Genomic DNA, 25294 nt, shown 5'->3' with positions numbered 1-25294 from the left:
TTCACATGCTTTCTGCAGCCAAAGATCAGGTTTTGTGAAATTACAATTGGCGGATTGGCCTGTGCACCTGTTCAAAAGATGTGCATTTTTCCTGTGGGAAAATCCGTGTAAAAAATTGCAAAAACGGCTTTTTGATGCTTTCTAACTTTTGAATTGATGGATTTGAATCAGTCCCGGGGCCAAACAAATGATTTGGTAAATGTAATGCTGTCCACCGGGTCAGAGGTTATTAGCCATAGAATTTTACTATGTTCAATGGATCGTAGGTTTCACCTTAACAGGGTGATGACTTGTAGTCAGTGAAAGAAGCGTTAGTTACATTTGTAAAAAGTAGGCTTTTGAATAAGTTACGTCCAGTGCATAACAATATGAAACACCTTCAGGCATAAAACATTTTAAATTCAGTGAAAAAAGGGTAAAGGGACTGTGAATAAGTCCCCTACATGATTCTGGGTACCAGCTAGTGGGAGGGGGCAGAGGCAGAGTCCCTAGTCACCCTCCCTTGGTCCTACATCAGTTATGTTGCAGGGGACAGTTCCTTCTGCTTTTTGTCTTCTCAAACCCCTTGTTGCAAAAAATCGATACAACTTGCTCGATGCCTTCGGGTACGCTGCATATGCCCCCACAATTTCCCTGTAGAGACTGTTCAAGAAATGTGAACAAACCATAGAAGCAAACGAAGAAAACCTGTAAGGCCGCCAGAGGCCACACAAGCGAGTCACAGGTGCACCCAACCAAAGATGCACCTCCTTCCCATGCAAAGTCAATGGAGAAATAGACATAATATCAAATATACCCTCGTAGCTACTAATTGCTCCCACCTTTTGAGGGAGAAATTATACACGGGTGAGGTTGTTGCTTCCCACCAATCACTGATTCACTCCAATGTACCATCGAAACTGCATAGAGTCAGAGAAACTAGTTCACGCGGTTGACCACACAACTCTATAATCCATGATGCTACTTGTTTCCGAGTCACCTGGAAAACCTGAAAAGCTCTGGCAGAGGGTGTTCTCACACCCAGTGCTAGGGACTTTGATTTTGTTATTTTTCGTTGGTTCTACTCCTGCTTTACTGTGCAAATAAAACCGCTGTAAACCATACTCCTGAGTCCCGTCCTTGTGCATCCTACCAGGCCTCTAAGACAAGGACATTATGGTAAGGCTTGCGCTTCAAAAACCATGGAAATTCATTGAAAATATTTTTGTTTAAAGGACATTGCAGTGCAATATCTAAAAAAAAAAAAAAAAAAAAAATTAAATAAAAAAAATAAATAAAATAAAATTTTAAAAAAAGTGTCCATTGTGGTGGAATGCGCAACCATAACCTGGAACCCCACCACGCACTGCTCATACTGACACAAATGGCATAATCGATACATCACACATGAAATCACGAATTGCATTGTATGTACATTGCAGCACTTTAAGAATTTCTACTTTAAGAGGTTACACAAAGGTAGTGAAGGCAGATTGTACCGTTGGTGTACCTTGTATGCATGGCTGTCTCTAAACCAATGTTCCTGCTCTGGTTATCATATTCATTTCCTCCCTATCCTATGATACATGATTTTGCATATGGTATCACCAATATACTCTATCCACACACGCTTAGTGCTTTATGTATATTTAGAGCTTTACTCCTTGCTTAACTTGCACAGAGATCTGATAGTCCTGGCGTGTAATCAAAATGCCAGAGTACACCATGTGTAGCATGCTCTACCTCATGTTCCATACTGTAGCTATGGCTTATGGAAATGGTATTATTTGGTGGTTATATTCTCAACAGAATCCCAGTAGACCATTTCTCGCGCAGTAAATGTTTGAAGCACAGCTTAATTCATGAAAGGGCCTACTTGTCACCCTGCATATGTTTTGCCATACAACTGCGGTTATCCCTCACTCAGACTATGCTGGCTGGTGGAGGTAGAAGTTGAAAGCCAGAAAATCTGGAGTTTGAAAGGTTGAGAACAGCTGCATAGTTGCATGCTAACAAATCATGTGTGATGCCCAATATAATTGTACAGCATGTATTGTGAGCTGGGACGATAGCACAGGGACTGCACACTTATCTTCGAAACAAGTCCATGCAGAGCAGCACAGGTTCTTTATCCAGTCACACGCTTAGAGGCTGGATAACATAAAAACCGAAGTGGATATGAACACTTTTCTGCTCAGCTCTTTTAAGAATACATTGTAAAATGCATCGACGGTTGCTTCAATTAGACTCTTAACTGAGTGCAGTCAGGTTTGTCACATGCTATTATCTTTGGCTAGTCAGCCAATTGTTTGAACAAGTCTAAGATCTCTCAAGACTGTATTCTAGTACCTAGAAACCGCTCAGAGAATAGACAGCTTCAAGAAAAAGATGCCACTGCTGCCATAAAGAATACAGAAACAATGGGAATTGGGTGGGTGGCTGTAAATGAATAGGCATCCCAAAAACGAAAAAACGTCTGCACTGCATGGAAAAAAAAATAAGAATACTAATAAGAGAACCTCTAAAAAATTCCTGAGGAACCTAACAATACAAGAATCTACCTTGTCAAAGCTAAAAAGCGGGTGGTTAATACTCCAGTGGTCTCAAAGGATGCTACAGGTAAAGTTGTAATTGACCGCTTCTCAGAGGTGGAAGTCTGTTTAGTTGACGATGGGTCTTTTAGTAGGCAGGTGTGATGAATTTGATAGTGTAATCACTCCTTTGCCTGCAGTGACCTCTCGCCATGTGGCCAAGGGACAGCTGCCGCTACCTGATCCGGACCCTGGGGGTGGCTATATGAAGGAGGATCACATGGGGGAGTCATGACCTCATTGGACAAGACATGCTATCCCCCTTTTTCTTTTGAGGATACCCTTGCCACTCCCATGCCTAGATGGCATATTGTCATACCTTCCCTCACCCACCTAGGAAGGATCCTGGGAACACTTTTTCATATTCATCAAGAACTGACTTGCCTTTAAATATTATTGAGAACACTTTTCCAGATTTGGAATATGTCATCAGAAACAGACTACCATCATCATAAGTCTGAGAATACTGGAACTAAAAAGATGAACCGAGTAATGAGGATCATTGGAAGTCAAGAGCACATGCTGCGCTCTAGTCGTTGGAGGAACAAACCTGAGGCTGAGAAATTTAAACCGGCAATTCAGCTGCCAAGCAGACGCTGGCTGGAGAAAGCTGCTTTTCTTGGTGCTGTCTGTGATACTGTAGGATTAGTACACAGTCTGTGTAGTCAACCGACTCACTGACACCGAAGCAGGGAGCAGATTGCTGAGGAGAGTACGCGTTGAGGATGCCAGAAGCAGATGCAAGGCTTCTGGGCGTTCGCCAGTACTAAGAAGCAGCCTCCTCTTCACTTAAGCCCTAGAAGACATGGAATAGGTGAACGGAAGTCGCGAGACGTGGAGAAACTAAAAAGCAGAAACAGCAAGAGGGAGCAGAACGCTGTAGGGCCTCCACAGGTTTTCTGCAGAACCACCACCACCGTGTCCCCGCTTCCCTTGGGAGTGCACCCAAGGGAAGCGGGAACACTGTGCATATAGGCAACGGTGTCAAAACCGAATAATCCTAAATCAAATACATGAGGAAGAATAATATCTTGTAAAAAGGCCAAGCGGAATGCGCATTGGAGAGTGTGCACAGAGCACAGATGAGAAAAGCCCTGGCAGGACAGTATTCCAGGTGAATGCAAATTGCAAGTGTGTTCAGGTAAGAAAGCCCTGGCAGGAAAACATGTCAGGTAGGATCAAGTTGAACAGGGTGTAATATGCATTACCCAAGGAAATCCTGATAAGGATACATCAGGACTAGCCAAAGGCTGCAGGGACATATTAAAGAGGAGATAGTCTGGCAGGAGAGTACACCATGTATCCTAGCAAGATAAACAATAACAGATAGGCCATAAAATAACTGGTACATAAAAACTGTTACATAAAACAAGTTTTTTTTTAATGTGTATATATATGATATGGCATTTGTAACGCACCTATACACAAGTGTTTCAAGGCGCGACGAGGCAGGGAGGGAGGAACAAAGAGAACACAGACAACGATCCTACTAGGCCGGGTGTCATTCAGATCGAGCAAGTGCATGGGTAGAGGGGAAGGGAAAAGTGCAAGGGGAAAAGGAGGGGGGAAAGTGCAGTACAGGGTTAGTAGAATAACAAGATAAATAATAAGGCCAGCTGGTGGCAAGTGCAAGGTAAGTGCAGACAAGTGCTGGGAAGGGGGGCTGTAGGGATACAGAGACAGTCCGGCAGTGCAGGGGGAGATTGGCTGGGCCAAAGGACCGAGATCGGTGAGAGTGGCCCAGTTGCAGATTCAGTGCAGTTTCAGTCAGGCAGGAATTTAGAAGGGGAGAGGGGGAGAGAAAGCAGAAGCAAAGAGGAAGGTTTTGAGGTGCTTCCGGAACTGGAGATGGTTCTCCTCAAGTTTGGACCAGTTGTTTTGTTGATCGAGATAAACTTAAGGAACTGATATTCTTGTATATAAATCAGAGTGAAGATAAATGCAGGTGAAGGCAATCGCCTTCTGGAACAAGGAACTAAATCCTTCTGGGAGTTGAGAATTTCCTTTTTAAACATTTGTACACTAATAACGGCCAAAGACATTTTCCCTTTTCACCTTATAGTTGATTTTTAGAGTGTGAGGACCACAGGACGATTTTGCTTCGCCCATTCTGACTTTGATAGACCCTTAGTTTTGGTTTTAGGTAGGGAAACCCCTTTTAGAGCAGGGACAGAGGGGTATTTTCCACTCCCCTTTTATTTTAATAAAGGTTTTTGATCAAAACATAAACTCCTTGTGTTAGTCTCATTGCTGGCTCCTCACATAGGGGATAAAAGGCCCCCAGAAAAATATCCAACTTCCCATTGAAAGAAACTAAATCTATGGCAACGCAACTTGGGAATGTGGAATTCCGTGACTGAACCAGAAAAGAATAAGGTCAGTGTTTGTTCATCTGCCCGAACGGACCAAGTCGAACCCTCTTTAGCTAAACATACAAGTGAGATGTGACAAACGGGACTGGTGCCAAATGGTCCATTGTTGTGTATGGAAAGGGAACACTTAGTAGACTTCAACAATAACCAGGTGGCTTCCTTCGAAGAGGAAACATGCTCCTTTGACCAGGTAAATTGACAAGGAGGACTGATGATCAGCCAGGGTCGTTAAGACTATCAACCTTCAGTATCCTGAGGGGCACTGGGGGAATTTGTTATAAGATGGATTGTCGTGAAGAGACCCTTTCTGTGGTAAAAGTTCTGGGAAAGGGTAAGACGTTGGATTTGGTGACTGTAAATCCTCATCCTCAGATTGCTTGTTGTTTTTTTTTTCTGAACAGATATGAAATCTTAGCCTTATTTTCTGCAGTGCCTAATCTTCGGGCGATTTCCTCCAAGGAGAAATGTATTGATCCTGTGTGCACTTATTTGGTTACTCTGGACATTGCGTCTACAATAGTGTTTGACATTATTCTGAGGAAATTTTGAAGAAATAGGTAACTTGGGTTTCACATATCCGTATATAAGCCTTCCAATTTAACAAATGATTATCACTCTGGGGTAGCATCAGGCTTGAATACAGGGAAGGAAATTGTGATATATGTTAGTAATTGTGGGGCCGGGTGCAGGGAAGTCCAAATGATCTGCAACCCTTTGGTTCAAAGAAATGAGCATTTAGTTTGGTCATGGCTGGTAGGGGCCTTATATAATAAAAGGAGTAGTGCCCGCAATACAGAATAGGCTTTAGTTGTAAGCCAACTTTTGGCTTAGTGCCCTGGAATTCGGGAGAACACGTGCACCTTTTTACAAATCCAGAAGTGGTTTCCATTTAAAAAATGTACAAAGTTATGTGTCCAGGAATCTTGGTTGTTGAAACGACCCTGGCTGGATGGCTATACAACTTGCTTTCAGGCTGCTCTTAGAAGTAATGGGGGTCGCCCGCTTGTGTGCCTTCTAAATAAGATTAAAATGGGAATTGGTATAACTGGAATCAAGGAGCCTGACACACAGCAGGGTGCTTTAGCTGTAGAATTTCAAATGCTCGCGCAAGGTTGCACACATCATTTCCACGTGGTTAACATCTATTGACATATAGGAATGTATTTGTTAGGCAAGTTTCTGGGCGGAATAGTTTCTTACATTGTTAGTTGGATGGGTCGAAATTAGTATGGACATGTACTCGGGGATTTAAATTCTACATGTCCTCAAGAGGATAAAATTGTGAACAGCTTGACACATTTGCCAGCAGGCAGGGTTTGAATTCCTTAGAAATAATGATACTGGGATTTTTTGGAGGTTAATTAACTCTTTGCATATTGGTCAGGTAGAGTCACAAATTAATGAGTCTCGGAGGAAGACTGGGTACGACACTTTGAAACCACGTATGCCTGTGAGATTCCCAACTGCCTTGATCGAACTGCCCATGGTGGAACCAACTACCATTCTCGAGGGAATTAAATTAGACCAGGAGGGGGCTTTTTAAGATAATAAGGCGAGCCAGTAATTTGCGGGCCCCAGAGCCGAACAGTCTAACTAGTAGACTGTTCAAGGGAGATCCTTTCACCTGGGCGGCAATACTGACTTTCCTTTTTTTTAGATGTCCTACATCAAAGGTGTTTTCCTTCTTACTGGAGTATTTCTTATATTGTTCTCGTTTTAAAAAAGTGTTTGAGGTCTGACCCAAAAGCTACCCCCAATTATTATCTTGGATACGGATTGCAAAGTCTTTGCGCCTGTTCTTCTTCAATATCTAGAAGCATGGGTGGTAGAAGTAGGCAGATATAAGGAATCCCAGAAGGGATTTGGAAAGCTGCAATGCACAAACCTTAATGGGTTTGTTTTAAGGTGTTGTCTGGAGTTGTCATCGACTAAAAGATACAAGGCCATTTATGTGGCTACGATTGATCTACCGTGCGCAGCCTTTGATTTAGTTACCCGTAACCATCTCTGGTTGAAGCTCCAAAAAGGGGATATCCGGGTGGGTCTAATGAGACTTGTCATCGGACTCAATTAGAACTCAATGGTGCAAGTACAGCTCAATTTGGAGGGCTTATTAACCTGCAAAATATTCACCAATAATTGTTTGAGGCAGGGGTGCATATTGGCCCCTGGCCTTTTTAACCTAAACGTTTCTGATGTTGGTGAATCTCTAGAGCCGGCTTTGTTTGTCCCTCCAAAATAGGGATCTTGGTGGCCGATATGGCTTGCTTATGCAGAGGATTTTATATTAATAGATTGTACTCCGAAAGGATTACAATGCTTATTCATATCCTTCGCAGAGTACGCAAAAGTGAATTCATTAAAAATCATTTAAAATAGACCTCAATTCTGCCATTGACCGAAATTAAAAAGAACTCCAGGTTTCAATGGTAACTTAATGGGGAATCTCTTGAAAAGAGTTGAACATCAGATCTATCTGGGTTTCCCTATAATTGGTAAACCAGAGAAGTATTGCATAACTGAATACATTTGGCATATGGCGGATGCCCTCTCTGCGTAGATAAAACTCATCAAAAATAAATATTGTACATTTTCCTTGCTTTCCTTGGTTAAGTTTTATATAGGAAAGGTGTTGCCAAAATTGACATATGCAATAGAAATGCTGCAATATTGGATATTGGATATATTCTGTAAGATGGAAATTATTATTTGGAGAGGTGCTTGGAATACCAAATGCTGTTCCTTCTATAGCAATCCATTTTGAATTAGTTTTGATTTTTTTGCGAACTACTGCATTGTGGACATTTCCAATATTTTATAATAAGCTGTTATTCCCATGTTAAAATTCCTTGTCTGAAGACCTGGGCCCCTTGCTTTTAACTAGAACTGAAAAGGTGATGAATAATTTTTGTGACTTTTGTAAACAATTATTAGACTTGTCTAACCTCGGAAGGGTAAAACGCATGCTTTATCAATATGATTGATACTCCACGGTCGAAAAAATATCACGGTTTTTAGTCTTTGGTTCATTTAAGACAAGAGCATAAACAGGGTATGTCTGGCCCTGTATCTAAGGATCTTTCTGAACGGGCACGGTCTGATTACATGCGATTTAGATGAAATGTATTCCCAACTACGGAAATCCTTCCAAGATGCGAGGAAATGGATCCCTCAAGCAGCATTTTGTAAAAATCCTGAGGAATTGGAAACATTAAAGCACCTGTTTATCTTTTGTCCCAAAGTGCAATCAATTTGGATTTATATTTTAGTACTCATTTGTATAAACCTGAATTAATTGAGAATGATTATTTTTGGTTTAGATGTTTGAATGTTACCCCCACTTTTATGGCTCGTGCAGTCCTTGGTTTTTTAAACCATATGAAGTTGGAGGCCATTTTTTGGGTATGGATTTAGTTTTCTATTTTAACTGTTCTTAGCTGTGTGAACTATATACCCACCTCTACGGCTTTTGTGATTTTTGGTTGCATAAGCCATTTGAACTTGGAGGACGTAGATGGCTTTAATTAGGAAGGATTTTGATTGTATGTGTTTTGAACTGCTATATATTGATTTTGTTTAATGAATTTAGTCTTAAATACATTTTCCTTTTCTATTATGATAGAGAATGTGATTTTGTGTTTTCTGTATTTTTAAGGTTGAAATACCTATTTTAACCAATATACAGTGCAAAAAGCACTTTCTTTTATGTTTAATGCTTCACGTACCTTAAACCCAACCCTTACTAAGCACTTTCTTTCAAGATGTCTACAGATTGGTGATGTCATATGATGTCTTCAGGGATGTCATCGATGAGGCCATTTATGTGATGCATAGTACGTTGTGGGGCTGGTGTTCATGTGTAGCTTACCACAAATGGCAAATGTCTCTGGTTTTTAGATTTTTCACTGTATCAACCAGAACGTCCATTCAACTAAAGTTTTTTTTTTCTCAAGCACAAATACAGTGAATACCAATGTTTTATTTATGGTTCATCACAACTGAAATGGCCAGTGTATTGCCTAATAAAAGATTAAGCCTGTTACGTTTGATGCATGCAAAGTAACTGATACAAAAAATGCTACTGTATTAAAGGAAAGTATGTGTTACCAACACTCTAATAAATGATGTAATACTATTTATTTAGGGTAAAGTTGATTCTTACACAATATCTTTTTTTTCCAGTGCTGTGCTATGGCCTTTATCGAGAAACTAGACGCCCAGTCATTAAATTTAAGCGAGGAAGAGTTTGACCGGTACATGTCTGGCCAAGTATCCCCAAGGAAGCAGGACTCCGAAAACTGGTCTTCCGATATGTGCTTGGGGGTGAAGCAGATGCACAAAAACCTGGACCTGCTCTCACAATTAAACGAGCGGCAAGACAGAATAGTCACAGAAGCTAAGAAACTTGAAAAAGACTTAATCAATTGGACTGACGGGATCAGCAAGGAGGTCCAGACTATCGTTGAGAAATATCCACTGGACATCAAAACTAAAAGTCAGCCCTTGGCATCGATTGACTCTGAAAATGTGGAGAATGACAAGCTGCCACCCCCGTTACAACCTCAGGTTTATGCAGGATAATGTTAAACAGCCCAGGAGATCTCGTCCTGCAAAATGGACTCTAAATGTGTATTATTTACATTCTGCTGCTGGAAAACAGACATGTATTTAATGTTAACAATACCATGAATTTAAATTGCAAAGATTTGAAAGGTACGGCAAGTGTAATTAATAATGTAAATCCTATTTATTTCAATGAGGAGAGTAAAGCTTTCCAGTGGGCTTTTTTTCGGATCATTTATACTTTTCTATAAGAGCGCAACATAACAAGAAATCTTAGTAACCTCAAACATTGAACTGAAAAGTTCCTTTCCTTACTTCTACATCAACATCAGCTGTACAGTGTATTTTTGAGCTTGGTGTTCTCTAAAACAAGGGTACTGTTTAAATCAAAAGCAATTTAGTGGACTGATGTATTTAAGCATTTAAATCTGTAGTTCAGGTCTTTCTTATATACCAGACAATTTTCCCTTAAAATGTACGATAGTTGTAGAATAAGAATGCAGCTTCATAACTGAACCTGTTTGCATGATTAGTTGGCACTTCAGAGACAGCCAAAAAGCTTTTAAGCAATGCATGTTTCTCCAGCATGGGGTCTTGCATGGATTCACATGCTCATGAATATTTGCCGTCATCATTCCAGGAATCCTCGGTAAAAGAATAAACTTTCACTTTCACTTACGAATTGTATTTCTCCTCTAAACCAATCATTGTACTGCCCCCAGCCAATGACTGCCCTCTCCCTAAGCCCCTCCTCTGGCACCCATGTTCAGATTTTTACCGCACTTTCAAGTGTTGGGAGTCCTCGAGTTTTACTCTGTGATCTATTCTACAGTTTGTGTTTTTTCAATGGAAAAAGTTCTATTTTTTGTCCAAAAAAAGCCTGTGCGCTCTTCTCTCCATCTGCCGACAGTGGGAATCCGCTTGTCAGTGAATTTCAGCACCCCTCAAGGGCAAGGATCCTGGAAGTTTCGTTGAAGTTTCCAGGAGGCCATCGGCCTACTCTGCAACTCCGACCATGACAGAGAAGAAGGAAGATGGATCCCTTTTCAAGCTCTGCACCAGATGCGTACCGCGGAACGTGTTTGTGGAGGACAAACGCCTTCAATGTCTTTACTGCCTTCACCCGGACCACAAAGAAGGAGAGTACTTGTTCTGCCTCGGCTTCTCCAAGAAAACGATGAAGGATCAACACAGTAGACTGGCGGGGTGGCTAAGCGCCAAGGCCTCTGCTCCATTCCCCAAGCAGGGTCAAGACCTCACCTAGGACCGGCCGGTCCGAAGAGTGGGCTTCTAAGTCCTTTGAGGGCGCTCCATCCGTGGGGGCCTAAGACAAGGCCAAGCATCGTGAGTCAGTTTGTCGGGGTCGCTGCGCAAGTGGATCCTTAGATGGGCAGGGCGCGTTCAACGTCACCATCTGCCTCCATTGCCAGCCAGCGATGGAGCTCCTCCTCAAAAAGGAAGTGTTCCAACCAGACTAAGCTGTGGGAGAAGCCTGAGAAGCCCACAGTGGTGTAAAAGAGAGCTGACCTGCCCATGAAGACCCAGGCGGCACAGGAGAAATCTTCGTCGATAATTGAGCTGGTGGCGGCCGCTCTCTCGAAGGCCTAATGTGCTGACCCTGCAAAGGTAGCCCCTACTTCGCCCAGTGTGTCCCTGCCTCCGAGGCGGGAGGCCTCAGCCGGGGCGGTGGCGAAGCCTGCTGGCACACCAGAGAAGAGGATACCATCGCTGAGACCAGCTCCGACCTCTCAGGGTGCAAAAAAGGTTTTGGAGGAGGTCGATGTAGTCCCAGGCCAGCCACAGACCGTGCCCCAAAACATGGATGTTTCACCCTCAGATGACGAGGACCAGGAGTCCCTGCAAATGTTCCATAAGGACGTGGAGGATGACGGCGGCAACGCCGACAGCGCTGGGCCTAGTGTGCTGACCACACCAGCTCAGCCGAAAGATGTATCCCTGGACATCTTTCGACCCTACACACGTTGGTGTCAGAAATCCAGAAAAGGATGCCGCAGGCCCCAGTCCATGCGGATCCAGATCAGCCTCTGGCTAAAAAGAGGACGTACCATCTGAGGCCCTCTTATCAACCTCCACCCCTGCGTTAGGTACCCTCCGTCTGGTAGAGACTGGGACAGACACGGCCTTGGCTACAACAGCAATATCGTCACAGTGGGCGGATCGCCGCAACTGAGGTGCCCACCTGATGAGGTGAGGTCGTTTCATGCCGTGGTCGCCAAAGCTTCCAAACTTTTCCAGCTGGCGATGAGGAAACTAGGAAGGAGGGGCGAGGCCAAGAGGAAGAACATCATGGCGGTCCCCCTCTTGAACCACGTGTGGGAGGAAGGCCTGGCCCTCTTGAAGAATCCTTGCAAGGCTCCACCCACGCGGAATAGGCTGGAGAAAAAGTACTGGGTGCCAGAGTCCACACGCAAGTGCTTACGGTCGCAACCGTCACCAGACTCAGTGGTGTTGGCCTCTGCGAGGAAGAGGTTGTTGAACCCATCGTCCTCAGTCCCACCAGACAGTGAGGAGAAGTTGTTGAACGCCATGTGGTGGAATGTCATTTACTCTGCGGCTTTGACCGTCAAAGCAGCCAACGCACTGGCGATCCTGGCTAGGTACGATTGGGAACTGTGGTACAAGCTGGGCTCTATTCTGGAGTTCCTGACCGACGACAAGAGAGTGGGGTGGAGGCGATCACACTCCTCCAGGAAGGTGAAGTGGGTTCGGACAATGCCATCAGTGTCCCTGGACATCGCAGACACAAGTTTTCGGCAGATGGGGGAATGGTGTCTGCCTAAGTCATCAAGGCTGTCTGAAGGCCACAAATTTCCACCATGAGGTCCAGACAAGGGTATTGGACATGCCCTTTGACGGGGATAACCTCTTTGGGAAGGCCATCAATGAGTCCTTGCAAGCCATAGAGACGGATACAGAGACGGCTCGTGCTCTTCCTTTCATGCCTCCAGAAGAAAGTCGGGCAGATCGATTAAAGGTTTATCCTCATCGTACCGTTAGCCCTCCTGGTCTACGACCCATGAGGCCTACAGAGGCCGTTCCAAGGCCTTCGGTGGAAGTGGTCAGCACTGTTGTCACCTCCCAAGGCAGAACGCAGGCGCCGAAGCAGTACTGAACTAGCCAGGACTTCGGGCCCTCGCCCATGCACCCCGGTGGGAGGCCGGCTGGCGGGATTCGTCAGCGAGTGGGAGGTCTCCACCGTCAGATGGGTTCTGGATGCGCTTGCCCATGGATATACCCTGGAGTTTCAGCACAAGTGTCAGCGGATCCCTCCGGTGGCCCAACAGGAGCAGCAAATCCTTCAACTCCTGCAGGAGGTAAAGGGGCGATAGAGCTAGTTCCGAGAAGACACTGGGACTCGGGAGTCTATTCCAGATACTTCTTGGTCAAAAAGAAGACCAGGGGCTGGAGGCCCATTCTAGACCTGCATCGTCTCAACAAGTACCTCAAGTCACAAAGCTTCAGGATGGTCACGTTGCAGCACATGCTTGGCCCACTGGAGGAAGGAGACTTCTTGACGTTGCTGTACCTGGAGGACGCCTATTTCCACGTCCGCATTCACAGGAAGCCCAAAGTTCCTACGCTTCATGGTACAGGGAAGGCACTACCAGTTCAAGGCTCTGCCTTTTGGTCTAAAATCGGCTCCCAGGGTGTTCACGAAGTGTCTGGCACCAGTGGCGGCCCATCTACGTCTACGAGGGATACACGTGTACGTAACTTCACCAGAGGTAGCCTTTGAACATACAGACGACCGTCCAGCTGCTGACGGATCTTGGGTTCGCCATCAATTATCCGAAGTCCTACTTGACACGATCGTGGAATGCACTGTTTTTAGGAGCCAGGCTGAACGCGGTCTCCTGTCTAGCGTCGCCCTCGGACGAGAGGGTAGCGGCCATGCTGGGGAAAGTGCAATAGCTGTTGTCACTGAAGACCGCCACGGTGCAGATCATCAAGTCACTGCTTGGCATGATGTTGTCTTGCATCGATCTTATCCGGCTCTGCAGGTTACAGATGCAACCTCTTCAGGAGTTCCTGGGCGCTCGCTGGATACAAGTGTCCGGAAGCTTCGTGGACAAGGTCCCTCTCAACAAGGAGTTCCGTCGGGCGATAAGGTGGTTGGGCGTACACTCCAACATCGCCTGGGGCACAGGGTTTCAAAACTCCCCATACCAGGAGACTGTCACCACGGACGCTTCCCTGGAGGGCTGGGGAGCCCACACCTGGACATCTGCATGCCGAGGCCTGACATCTGCACGCCAGAGGACTGTGGCTGCCGGAGGAGAAGGTTCTCCACATCAATATCCTGGAGCTATGGGCAGTGGCCTGGGCCCTCAAGTCATTCCTTCTGTCTCTCAAGGGCAAGGTGGTGAGGATCTTCACAGACAACACCACCGAATGTTCTACATCAGGAAGTGGGGGGGGGCACTCGATCCCCAGCGCTCTCCAAAGAGGCGCAGAACTTGTGGAACGGGGCCGTTGAACAAGAGCTGTTCCTCATCCCCTTTCACCTGGCGGGAGTCAAGAACACCATCGCCGACTCCCTCCGCAGGGAGTTGCGCTCCTGCCATGAGTGGGAACTTCGGCAGGACCAGGTGGGCCGCATCTTCATCAAGTGGGGCAGGCCCCAGATCAATCTCTTTGCGACTGCAGTGAAATGAAAATGCCAGAAATTTGCCAGCAGGTTCCCACAGCCTTGGAGCACGGGGGACGCATTCTCCTTCCTGTGGGAAGGCCTGTTCTGTGCATGTTCCCTCTGTTGCCTCTCCTGCTGTGAGTCATCAATCAACTGAAATGGTGCTGATGCAGGATAATACTCATCGCCGGTGTCGCTGAGGCAGATTTGGTACCCGGACCTTCTCAGCCTGTCTGCATTGCCTCCGTTCAAACTGCCGGTGGTCGCGGATCTTCTCACCAGAGAAGGAGGCACAATCCTGCATCACGACCCAGGTCACAAGTGGAAGTGTTTCGGTATGTAGTGCCGGTGGCAGAAGATCACCATTCTGAGGGCCAAGGCCCTGCAGATTCTTCCATACTTGTAGTCCTTGGACAAGGCAGGCCGGGCGCACGCCTCTATCAAGGTGCATCTGGCGGTTATCTCCCATGACACCAGGTCTCCAGGAAGATCTTCTCTTTGGTCCCACAGTCTCGTCAAGGAGTTCCTCAAAGGAATGTTTCAGTCTTTCCCGTTGGTGAAGGCCCCTGCCCCAGTGTGGGAACACAACGTGGTGCTGAGGCCCCCTCTCAAGTTCCTCTCGTGGAAAACAGCATTCTGTGTAGCCTTCACCTCTGCCAGGAGGGTGGGGGAGATCCAGGCCCTATCCTGCAAACAGCCATATCTGACTTTCCACGAATCGAGGGTGCTGCTGTAGACTCACTGCTCCTTCATGCCAAAGGTTCCGTTGGAATTCCACCTCAACAAGCCTTTGGTGTTACCTGTGTTTTTTCCAAAGCCTTTGTCACTGGCTGAAATGGCCTTGAACTCACTGGACGTTGCTCCTGCTCTAAGGTTCTATGTGGCATGCACAGAGAGTTTTCGGTAGACCTCTCAGCTGTTCGTGAATTTTGGTCCTGTGAACCATAGGAAGGCCGTGTCCAAGGCTTCCATCTCAAGGTGGCTCTCCGACTGCATCATGCACTGTCATCCGTTGGCGAACCGACCGCTGCTGGTCATCCGAGACCCCACTCCACCAGAATGATCGCTGCGACGACAGTGTTCCTGTCTGGTGTGCCTCTTCTGGACATCTGCAGGGCTTCTACATGGAGGTCCATGCACACCTTCACAAGATTTTACTGCGTCGACAGGGATTCCATAGAGGAGTCTAGAGTCGGCCAAGCAGTGCTACACGACCTGTTTGCTTGAGGTGAGCCTGTTCCGGAGGTAAGAGTAATTGCTTCTGTTGAGCCTTGCCACCTCCCGTGATTGTGTGTTGTACTGCTATGTTTTCTTTATTCATGAGCATGTTAAACCATGCCAGACCCATGCTGGAGAACAATAGTTACAGGTATAAGTAACTTGTTCCTTCTCCTGCATGGGGTCTGGCATGGATTCACATGCAGACCCTCCCTCCGACCCCTCTGCGGCTCTTCTTGGTCATGCTGCCACTTTACGTGCTTACCAAATCTGAAGATGGCTGCCAGAGGGAGGGGCTTAGGGAGAGGGTAGTCATTGGCTGGGGGCAGTAGGACCCAGAGTACAGTGATTGGTTTAGAGGAGAAATACAGTTTGTAAGTGAAAATGAAACTGTTTTTTCTTTTTCCAAGGATTCACAGCCTGACGGGGAATATTCATGAGCATGTGAATCCATGCCAGACCCAGGCTGGAGAACAATAGTTGCAGGTAAGTAACTTGTTCCTTAATTGTAACCCTTTGCGGTGAAAGACCACAAAGCCATTGCTTGCTATACCTGCTATAGTTCTGTACCAAACACTCCAGTTTAGGTGGCCTTTTTGAAATCTGGTATGATTTCATATTCTGTATGCTCTTCCCATCGAGGTTTCCTAGATTGCCATTGGAAGCGCTGCCAAGTAAATTGTAGTTTGTCAGCAAGTCCTATGATGCCACAACCATTGGCTATAGTTGTCTGCATATAAAATTCAGACTCTGTAATGCTTGCCATATTGCTGCATTGGGTGCATGTGTTGGACAGACCCTCCCCCCCCCCCCCCCACCTCCCTCATCATTTCAGGTTGGCATGCATGGGATTCTTAAAGTGAATCATATTGGATCGTAAAGGTCTGTGAGGTGGAAATAAAGGTTTGGAAATGGGTAGAGGGAACTCAGAAGTCCAGATATTTAGGATCCTTAATATGGTGTACATACATTGGTTTTGGGGTCATAAAGCCACAATACAGTTACCCTCATTCATCGGCAGTGCTTCAATAGTACAATGTTTGGCTTCTTAGGGTTTTCAATGGGTACTACTGCTACACACATTTGTTTTTTACTTTGTGCCAGTCCTGCAATGGCTGTGGTGATTTCATACGTAAATATGTACAATGAAATGTGTACAATTGTAAATATATTTTAAAAAACTAAACAATGTCTTAAGTGTGCATGTTTCATATTGTGTGTTTATCATCTGAGAATGTGAATAATTTCATGTGTGCACTCACAAATGTCTCCTTGGTGTGAGTGCGTTCAACGCAATAAATTGATATTTAAATAATCTGGTTTAAGACGTAGATACACTAGAGGGCACAGACTGAGCCAGCTGACTTTCGCTCAGGCCATTAATATTTCATCACCTTCCCTTCACTCTCCTACCACAGCTACTGTTATGCTGCTAACGTTAAAGGTAGGCAACCTTTTTTCAAAGAGCACACTTTTTTTGTCACCTATTTTAAGCCATATATCTTCACTGGAAATAAGGTGTTGATTAAAATTGAATTATGTGTTGACTTTGTTTAATCCTGTCATCTAACTTTAAGTGAAAAATCCTTGGATCACATTCCTAATTGCAATGGTTGATTGCCGACACAAAAGACCTGGACTACATGATCCCCTAAGTAATGGGCCATTATCCTACCATTTCTCAGTTTGATATTGTTCTGCTGTCTACAAAATGTTTGAGAATAGTCTCCTTTCCTCTGTGCCATTTTAGACCTGGTAGTACAAGATGTGAGAGCAATGGGACTTTGCTGATCATTAACGCTTCCTTTTGGCCATGAAGATACTGGCTTTCCAGGAGTACCTTGAGACCAGGTTTAAGTCGCTCCTATGTTGTATGAAAGAAGAAACAAAAGGGCCTTATTGCAAGTTTGTCTTGTTTACTGTTTCTGTATGCTTTAAGCATGCAGTAATGGGAAGGGTCAGCATGATTCAGGGTCCATTCTTGTATTCCCCATTGTTTTCAATGGACTCCATTGGGGATTTGTTTTATACCCACATGTGGTAATATTGCCTGGGTAATACAGCATGTGGTAATGCTTTTGTATGGAGGTGTTTAACCTCCAAACAAAAGCCGATGGAATTAATGAGTTTGACACTCAATTTGGCACAGAGTTAAAACATTAAATATTCTAAATAGAACATGTTTTAACGCTATTCCCAACTCTTAATGAGTAGAATAGTTTTCTACTTAAACACACTGTGTATATTGTTGTACTAAACGCAAACTGCATGAAGCAGTATGCAGTTTGCCACACAATGTAGATTCCCCCTACTTTGTAATTTAGAGGAGTACTACAAATTCTGTTAGAAAAGTTTGATACTTTTGATTTGTTAACACTTTGGCTGCAAAAATAAATCAACTGGAAAATTGCATTTCCCTGAATATCTAAATGGGTTAAAGTTGATATGTCAAAGAGAAAAAGAAACCGAAGTTGCAAGATCTTCCTGGATGTAGTGGCCATAGAGACCTCCTGTCGGGTCATGTCACTTCCTCTTTCGTTGATGATCCTCATTCCTGGCAGAAGAGACTACGAACAGTGTGTGTGGAAGATCATTTTGGAAAAGCAACATTAGCACACCCCACATCTGATGAACCAACGACCAGGAACCCAGCAAACAATTGCTCACAAATCTTCCTGTCGTACGTCAAAACCACTCGCTCCCCATCATTGAGCATTTGTTTCAGTGAAGACTGGCCGCTGTCACCACTGGGCTGAATAAGCCACAATAAAATCATGACCATCAAGAACATGAGACAACAAGCGTCGATAACATTATTTTTATCACACTTTGAGGAGTTAATGCTTGTCTCTGCATCCGTAATATAAATAGTACTGCTAAGTAGGGGTAATCTACATTCTATACGAGGACGATGAAGTGAAGATTGTTTGTTCCAGGCTTATTTACCACCAACAGAGCCACTTCATAAATTGGTTTGAAATAAAGCTTCTTAAAACTATTCGGCTGCCTTCATGACATCTACCAGTCAGACACCTACGCAGAAGGCTTTGGAAGCCATGTTGCCCTGTGGAAAACAGGCGCTGAAGACTGTAGGTACACGCCTAATCCATAACTCCATGGGCCCAGCTTGATAGGGTGGGCGCGGAGATGTGTGAAATGGAGTGAGCTAAAGCTGTCTGCCTCCGGGGGAACTCTGGTGCTTCGTAACCAGTTCATACTTCTTGAAGCATCAAAGTACACAAAGATTTGTGTCCTCAGAAAAGACAGGATAAACAAATATATTTCTGTTTTGGTACGCTAGGAAATTGTAAAAACGATCCCTTCTGGGATATAAACCCTCTATTATATCCCCCTGATGTCCAAGACTAGTTTACTGCCAATAAGACAAAGAAGCATATCGGAATGGGCTTTCAGGAAGGGCTCTAATTCTCTTCCAGCCGAGAGGCGGAGGAGCATTTTCCAATCCAAGGGAGGGGAGTAATTAGTCAATGGTAGAGGGGTATGTTGAGGGGGGGGGACAGATGCCTTTAAGGAGCTGGCAGACCGATGGATGTTGTAGTGAACCAGAAGTAGTCGGACGCACTATGGAGATTGCAAATAGACTACAGGTGCTAGTCAGTTGTCCAAAAACAAAAAATATATCTTCCGTCCAAAACCTAATTCCATCTGGCCCTACTTTTATAGAAAAATAATCTAGAGCACAGTGCTTCTGGTTAAGACTTCTCTTGGCTGAACTCAGTTGAATATGAAAGCACAGGTAAATAATAGTCTCCACATCCACCTACTATCTCAACTGTTGAGACAGCTACAGCTGCACAGTGGAAGCCAGAGCAATAATTGGTGCTAAACTGGATTATTGCTGTAGTCTATTTTTAGGGATCAACAAGGGAGAGATCTCAAAGCTACAAAGGATCCAGAACAGTACAGTTTACATAATTGAAGGGCTACGTAAAAGGGAACATGTTTTGGAAGCCAGAAGGGGACTGTTCTTGTTACTAGTCGAAGCCAGAATCCTATGACACTCGCGCACAAATACTTCTTTGGTATCAGCCCAAGCTACCTCTCAAAATGTATCTCCTGGCTACCAATTTGCAGGACTTTACGATTTAATTTTACAAACCTAATGTTTGTTCCCTGAGCAAAACTGGATGCTGTGGGCAAAGGAGTCTTCTTCAGTGCAGCTCCTTAACTGTGGAATACTCTTCCCCCCGCCCACCCCTCCAGATCTAAGGGGCTGTAGGTCCCTGGCCTTGTTTAAGCGTCTCCTGAACACATGTTTATTTGCTTAAATATGTAGATTTCACGTTGATCTTTGTCCTTGCTCAGGCGAATGTAGTCTATTAAATTAGTGTATGTTTATTTGTTGTTTGTTGCTTTGAGCACTAGAATGTACTATGATGATGGGCTTGCTTGTCTTGGCGCTATACAAATTCAGTGATCGAAACTGAGGGGAGCTGGGAGCTATTTGGCTCTTGCTTGGAACCTTGAGGAATCTGGTTAGCTTGACACCAATAGCTACCTGGAGCTACTTTGGCTCCCCACGCCAATTGATGCTGAACTAACAAAACTCTGTGCCTTTGGGACAATCTATAAATAAACATAAGGGAACATCTATTCAATATTTAAAGCATAAGGGGTCATAAATAATGGACAAAATGAGAAGTGTCCATCTTGTATGCAAGTTAAATTTACATAATGCTATGTACTAACTCCTTGTTCCCCAGTGGTAACTCCTGCACACTGGTTTATGATGGATATCCAGGAGCCGCTTTTAGCACTTGCTTATCCAACCTTAATTTCAAGCCCTGAAATTAATCAATGGGCTTCTTCTCAGGGTAGTGGTCATAGTTTCAATGAAAAAAGGGTCTTTTTTTTAAAAGTCAATGAAGAAAGTTCCTTAATCCTCCTTGCACACTCCCCAAGGGAATCTATAATTCGTAGTATGTTTTAAAGTCTTAACATCTTTACACATAGGGATTCTTCTCCTATCCTTTCCCCAATTGCTGGTATGCTTTTCTTGGGGTTTTTCCTGTAATAGGTTGAATCCTCCAGATTCGATTCTATTAATTAATTTCACAGTGAGCCTCATTCTTCATTTAAACTTACCGGCACTGTTGTTTCCGGACTGACAAACTACGGGTTTGCTGCCTGAGTCGTCATGCCTAATGGGTCTGACCCTGCCTGCCACAGCAGCCATTGTAGGCAGACCCGTCACGCAAGCACCCGCACCGCTAAAACCGGTGCTGGTGCTTCCGTGGTCCACACGCCCATAGAGTCCTCTAGGACTCTATGGGAATGGGGACTTACAATTTGCCAGCTGCTGACTTTCCGGGCCGGCAGGGTTGTCATTTCCCGGTGGCACCTGAAAGTCAGGCACCGGTAAATGATTATGGGTCCGGCAGCAACCTGCCAGTAGCACCGGCATGGTTACCGCCAGACCCATAGTGAGGACCAGTGTCTGTTATAGGGCCCTTCAGGCTTTTGTGATTCCTTATGCTTGACAACACTTGTGGCCCTCACCATTGTTCACACTTTGGGTGTTTTGGGCTCCTGTAACCCACATTCACAGTTACTTCACTTGTTTCCAGTTGCCTCCCCCTTCCCTGGACCACCATGCTACCTTGTTCAGTGTAGGGCTGGCTTCCGGGGTTTGACGTTAAATCAGGGCATCTTCCCCTGGTTTTGCTCTCTGGTCTGTTTTTGAACTTGCCCGCCTCTGCAGTCTCAGCACACAGGCTCAGTGGAGGACTCGTGCCTCCCGGTGCGCTTGGTATCAGCATTCATTCATGGGCTCCAAGCCTGCCACGGGAAGCCCATAGTCATGCCACCAAGAGGGACAGTCTTCTCGACCCCCATCCCTGGAACGGTTGCTCCACTGCTCTTGCCGGCATTCATCTCTGCTGTTTCAATTATCTTGTGCTGCTGCTGGCACCGTAGCCCAGCAGCGCTCCGCCCCTCCAGGGCATTCCTTCGTCAGATGCTCGCTTCTGCGTAAGATTCTCTTCGCCTCTTGTGGGTTCTTTGTCTCGTTAAGTATACTGCCGACTCTTGAAGGGCTGTTTACTTTCTCTTTGTTGGTTATGTGAAATTGAGCATTGCCAAAAGCCAAGAAGATGGGAATCTTATTACTGTTTGTTGAAGGCGATACAGCAGTCCGTGCAGGCATAATAATTCCCATGTAAGTGGATAGAGTTTCTCTCGTAGTGAGTCGATCATGGGAATGGGAGTGCTTGTCCCCAAGAGGGGAATTGCTCCCATTGAGGTCCTACTTGCCCAGGCCACTATGGAGGAGCTTGTTTAGTGGGCTCACCTCCCTAGCCTCAGAGTGGATGGCTCCCCCCAAACCCTCTCCCCCCTGGGAGGAGCGTGTACCCTAGATTTGTCATAATACCCACTGGGTCACCATCCAGGTATTTATGACCAGCAGAAATGGCCGCATGATACACCACTGTAGTGCAGAAAGCTTTACAGTCGTTTCAGGTCAGGAAATTAATTACCTCTACCACAGATGCCGAAATTGAAATGTATTATTTGCCCCAGTGTCCAGATGCTATCCATCGTTATGGGTCAAGTTTCACTTAATCAGGTTCCTCAGAATTCCCCTGTTAGGGGTTCATTATCAGTTTTCCACAGTCGCACTGTTAGGGCACCACAACATAAGTGGGTTGCGGATCTTGTTCTACTATTTGAGGTTTAGGACAACCACCTATACCTAGGAGCATTTCTAATTTGCTCCATACTTTTTTTCCTTTTTCGGGACTGTGGTGTTAGGACACAGGGGATTCAAAGTGTGAACCCAGGGTGGGATTAGAAACCATACATGATTTAGAGGAGTTTGGCATAACATCAACTTCGATAGTTAGCTTATGTACAGTATTAGGTAGATGGATATGTTCCTCATTTAGGCAAGTAGCTCTGGGCTCCTGATTTAGATGGGAACCTTAGATTCCAGTTTTAAGCAGCCCCCGTACCAAATCTTCCCCTGGTCTCTAATCCAGGTGCATAAACCTTTCTGCCGGATATTATAACACCTAGTGACCAAAATAATAATCACTATTAGCACTACCTGAGGGATGGTAGCCCCATCATTAATCAAATCAAAAATGTCCCAGTCTGTTAGTTTCATACGACTATGACCCATGTAATTGACTCTAGAGCTAAGAAGTTATGCAAATGGTCTGGAAGCTTCCCAACGGCCCCCCTTTCCTCCACCACTAATCATGCTGTTGCTATCTCTAATACAGCTGTACCACACCCTGTCACCAAGCCTGTATCTGTCTCCATGGATCCAATAACTAACAAATTCATTTCTGCCGAGTTCACATTCTCTTGTTAATCTGTTACATCTTGCGTAAGTCAATTGCATTATATATTGTACACCTAAAAGAGTATTTTAAGAGGTTCCCAGTATGTGCACCAAAGCTGTATTAGCAACCCTACAGGAGAGTCTGCTCCTGTCCCAAAGACGTTTACTTTTCCCCAGAGCTTACTAAACTGTTGTCTCAAGTCCCCAACTGTCTATTGTCATCACAGAATAATGAAGCAGGGTACATTGGCAATGGGCCAAATACAGGTGGATCCCTCCAAGTGATTACCAAATATTCCTCAATATAAGTTATGCCGAATAAGAGAATGCCCAGGTAATACACTACTATAGCAAGGAATGATAGTCACAATGGATAGCTCTTTGATGCAGATGGCCTTAAGAATCCAGACTCCAGAAGATGGATTCAAGTTTTTTTTTTTATTAGACAGTACTCCAGCGAGGTCGAAACTGAATGATATGTGAATATAATATGACTAATAATAACCCTGTTTCCTTGGTTGGTTATTAGAGATCAGTAACGCCTACTGTCTATGTTCTGACTGTAGTGCTGATCTAAAGGCTTTAGCCTTCTGTCTCCTTCTGGGTGTTTTCTAGTTGGGAGAAACCTATTGTAAGCATCCCTGGAATGTTGGGTTCTTCAATGTGGTGTGGTGCCTTTTCAAACACCCCATTCCTGACACTTTGTTCTTTAACAACCTTGCATTCCTCTTCCTGATGTTCCTTTCCTGGTCCTTCACTACTTTGCCTTACTCTTTTCCCTATCCTTATGTACTCCCTCCTCCTGTCCCTTTGAAGGTCACGCATTCACTCGCTACTTTTTTGAAACATTTTTAAAGTGTATTCTTGGTTTGAAAACTAACCTTCTACGCTCCCTATAACAAGCATTTTCATCAGTATAATATTATGTTTACCTAGTCCTCACCAATGACAATGCAAATCAGTCATTTCATACCATTTCGGTTCCTAAAGGGGAAAAACCTACCAATTAATTAAGAATACCATCCAGCACATAGTACATTATTCAAAATAATTGATCCGTTCAGTTCAACTGAGGAATCTCGTATAGCTGAATAACCAAAACTGTACAGCTACAATATGCAGACTTAAATGCCTCCCGTTCATGCATCTGGACCAAAATATTTCTATGTTGAGATAGCCTTCGGCAAAGACAAGCTTTCGAAAATATTTTGTCCTATTAGATTCAATCGCCAGCCAATGGATAAAAATGTTTAATCGCCCCCTGCACCTGTGGTTTTTTACATAGTCTGCAGATTCACTCGTATTTGCAGATCTTCAGCCTAGAGCCTATGACCTGTACTTCAAGTAGGTTAAGCATGAATTTCATTGTGTGCCTCATGTCTCTGTTGGAAAATGCCTGATGTAATTTTGACTAAAACCAAAAGGAAAGCATCTACATATATACCTGCATTGTTTGTTTTAAGTTCAGACTTCCAGTTGTTAATACAGCAAAAAAAAACTGCCCTTGCCTTTAAAATTGGATAGATTTGCCACCATAAAAACAATGTCTTGAATGAGTTGTCCTCCCACGTATTCCACATCTTGGATATGCACCGATATCTTGCTTGCAGCTCGGAAACTTTTCTCAGCAGAGGGCGCTGTGCGTCATCGACCTAGTGTCCCTCGAGAGCCTCCGCCGTCCTCATATGACATTGACGCTGGTACATATGGCACGCATTGTGCCTGTTGCTTCAGTTCTGTTTTCCCGCACAGCTGCTCCAAATGGTTCTTCGCCTCGGCGTGTTATTTACTGCATAGTTACGAGTTTCGTTATAAAAATGTCTACTAATACCTCAAAAATGGGTTTCAAGAAATGTGCCGAGAGTTCAGCTAAAATGTCCATAACCGATCCTCATCAATCATGTCTGTGCGTGGGGGTGGGCCACATCGTTGAAGATTGTGGCTCATGCCAGTCTCACTGGAAAAGCATTAAAGGAGAGGAAGGGGAAACTTGCTTTGGGCAACCCCTCCCTCAGTTCGTATTCTGTGACCCCCACAAAAGTTTCATCCGTAGATAAGAGCTCAAGAAGGAGATCTCTGCATCGGGCCAGGAGGCACAATAAAAGTTTGAAGCATTCCAGATTTTGGCAGTATTCTTTGTCATCTTTGAGGAGATCAAAGAAAATGAGTCATCGCTCCAGGTCGTCCTGTATGGATTCCTCACCCGAAGGAAAACTCGTAAGATTAAAAAGGGGACTAGTTAAGTGGGACTGGAGAAGTTCAGCTGGCCGATGTTAAAGGTGTTTGAGAAGGCGGCGAAGCCAGCCCCTTTGTTAAAGTTGTTAGAGACTCCCAACCACATCGTGTGAAAGGCCGGCAGGGTGTTGTCTGTGAAACCACTGACCGAGGGCCGGACAGTAGGTTGAAGGCTATGAAGGATTCAAAGACCTCGAAGACATCTTGTGCACCTATCATGGCTGCGACACCCCGATCATGCCTTCAACATTAGTTGGTGTCTAAGGCGTTGAAGTGGAGTCTATCGACGCCCAAACAGTCAGGATCGAAGCCCTTGAGGCCTTTTGAAAGTCAGTCGAAGGTTTTTAAACTTCAGGGAAAATTACTTTAAGTGCATGGC

General features: G+C 44.8%; 1 protein-coding gene across 2 annotated transcripts in view; it reads left to right on the top strand.

Moving 5' to 3' along the window:
• Positions 1-16689, top strand: part of RABGEF1 (RAB guanine nucleotide exchange factor 1) — a 618943-nt gene extending 602254 nt beyond the window's left edge. For both annotated transcript variants that reach the window (XM_069614860.1, XM_069614859.1), the window contains one exon: positions 9125-16689. In XM_069614860.1, coding sequence (XP_069470961.1) covers positions 9125-9523 — 399 coding nt within the window. In that variant the 3' untranslated portion in view covers positions 9524-16689. The remainder of the gene's footprint in view (positions 1-9124) is intronic.
• The last annotated feature ends 8605 nt before the right edge of the window (positions 16690-25294 follow it).

The sequence above is a fragment of the Ambystoma mexicanum genome, chromosome 9 (genome assembly GCF_040938575.1).
Source record: "Ambystoma mexicanum isolate Mex_15411 chromosome 9, UKY_AmexF1_1, whole genome shotgun sequence".
Lineage (NCBI taxonomy): Eukaryota > Metazoa > Chordata > Amphibia > Caudata > Ambystomatidae > Ambystoma > Ambystoma mexicanum.
The sequence above is the reverse complement of the archived record's forward strand: the minus strand, read 5'-3'. Positions and strand labels throughout refer to the sequence as shown.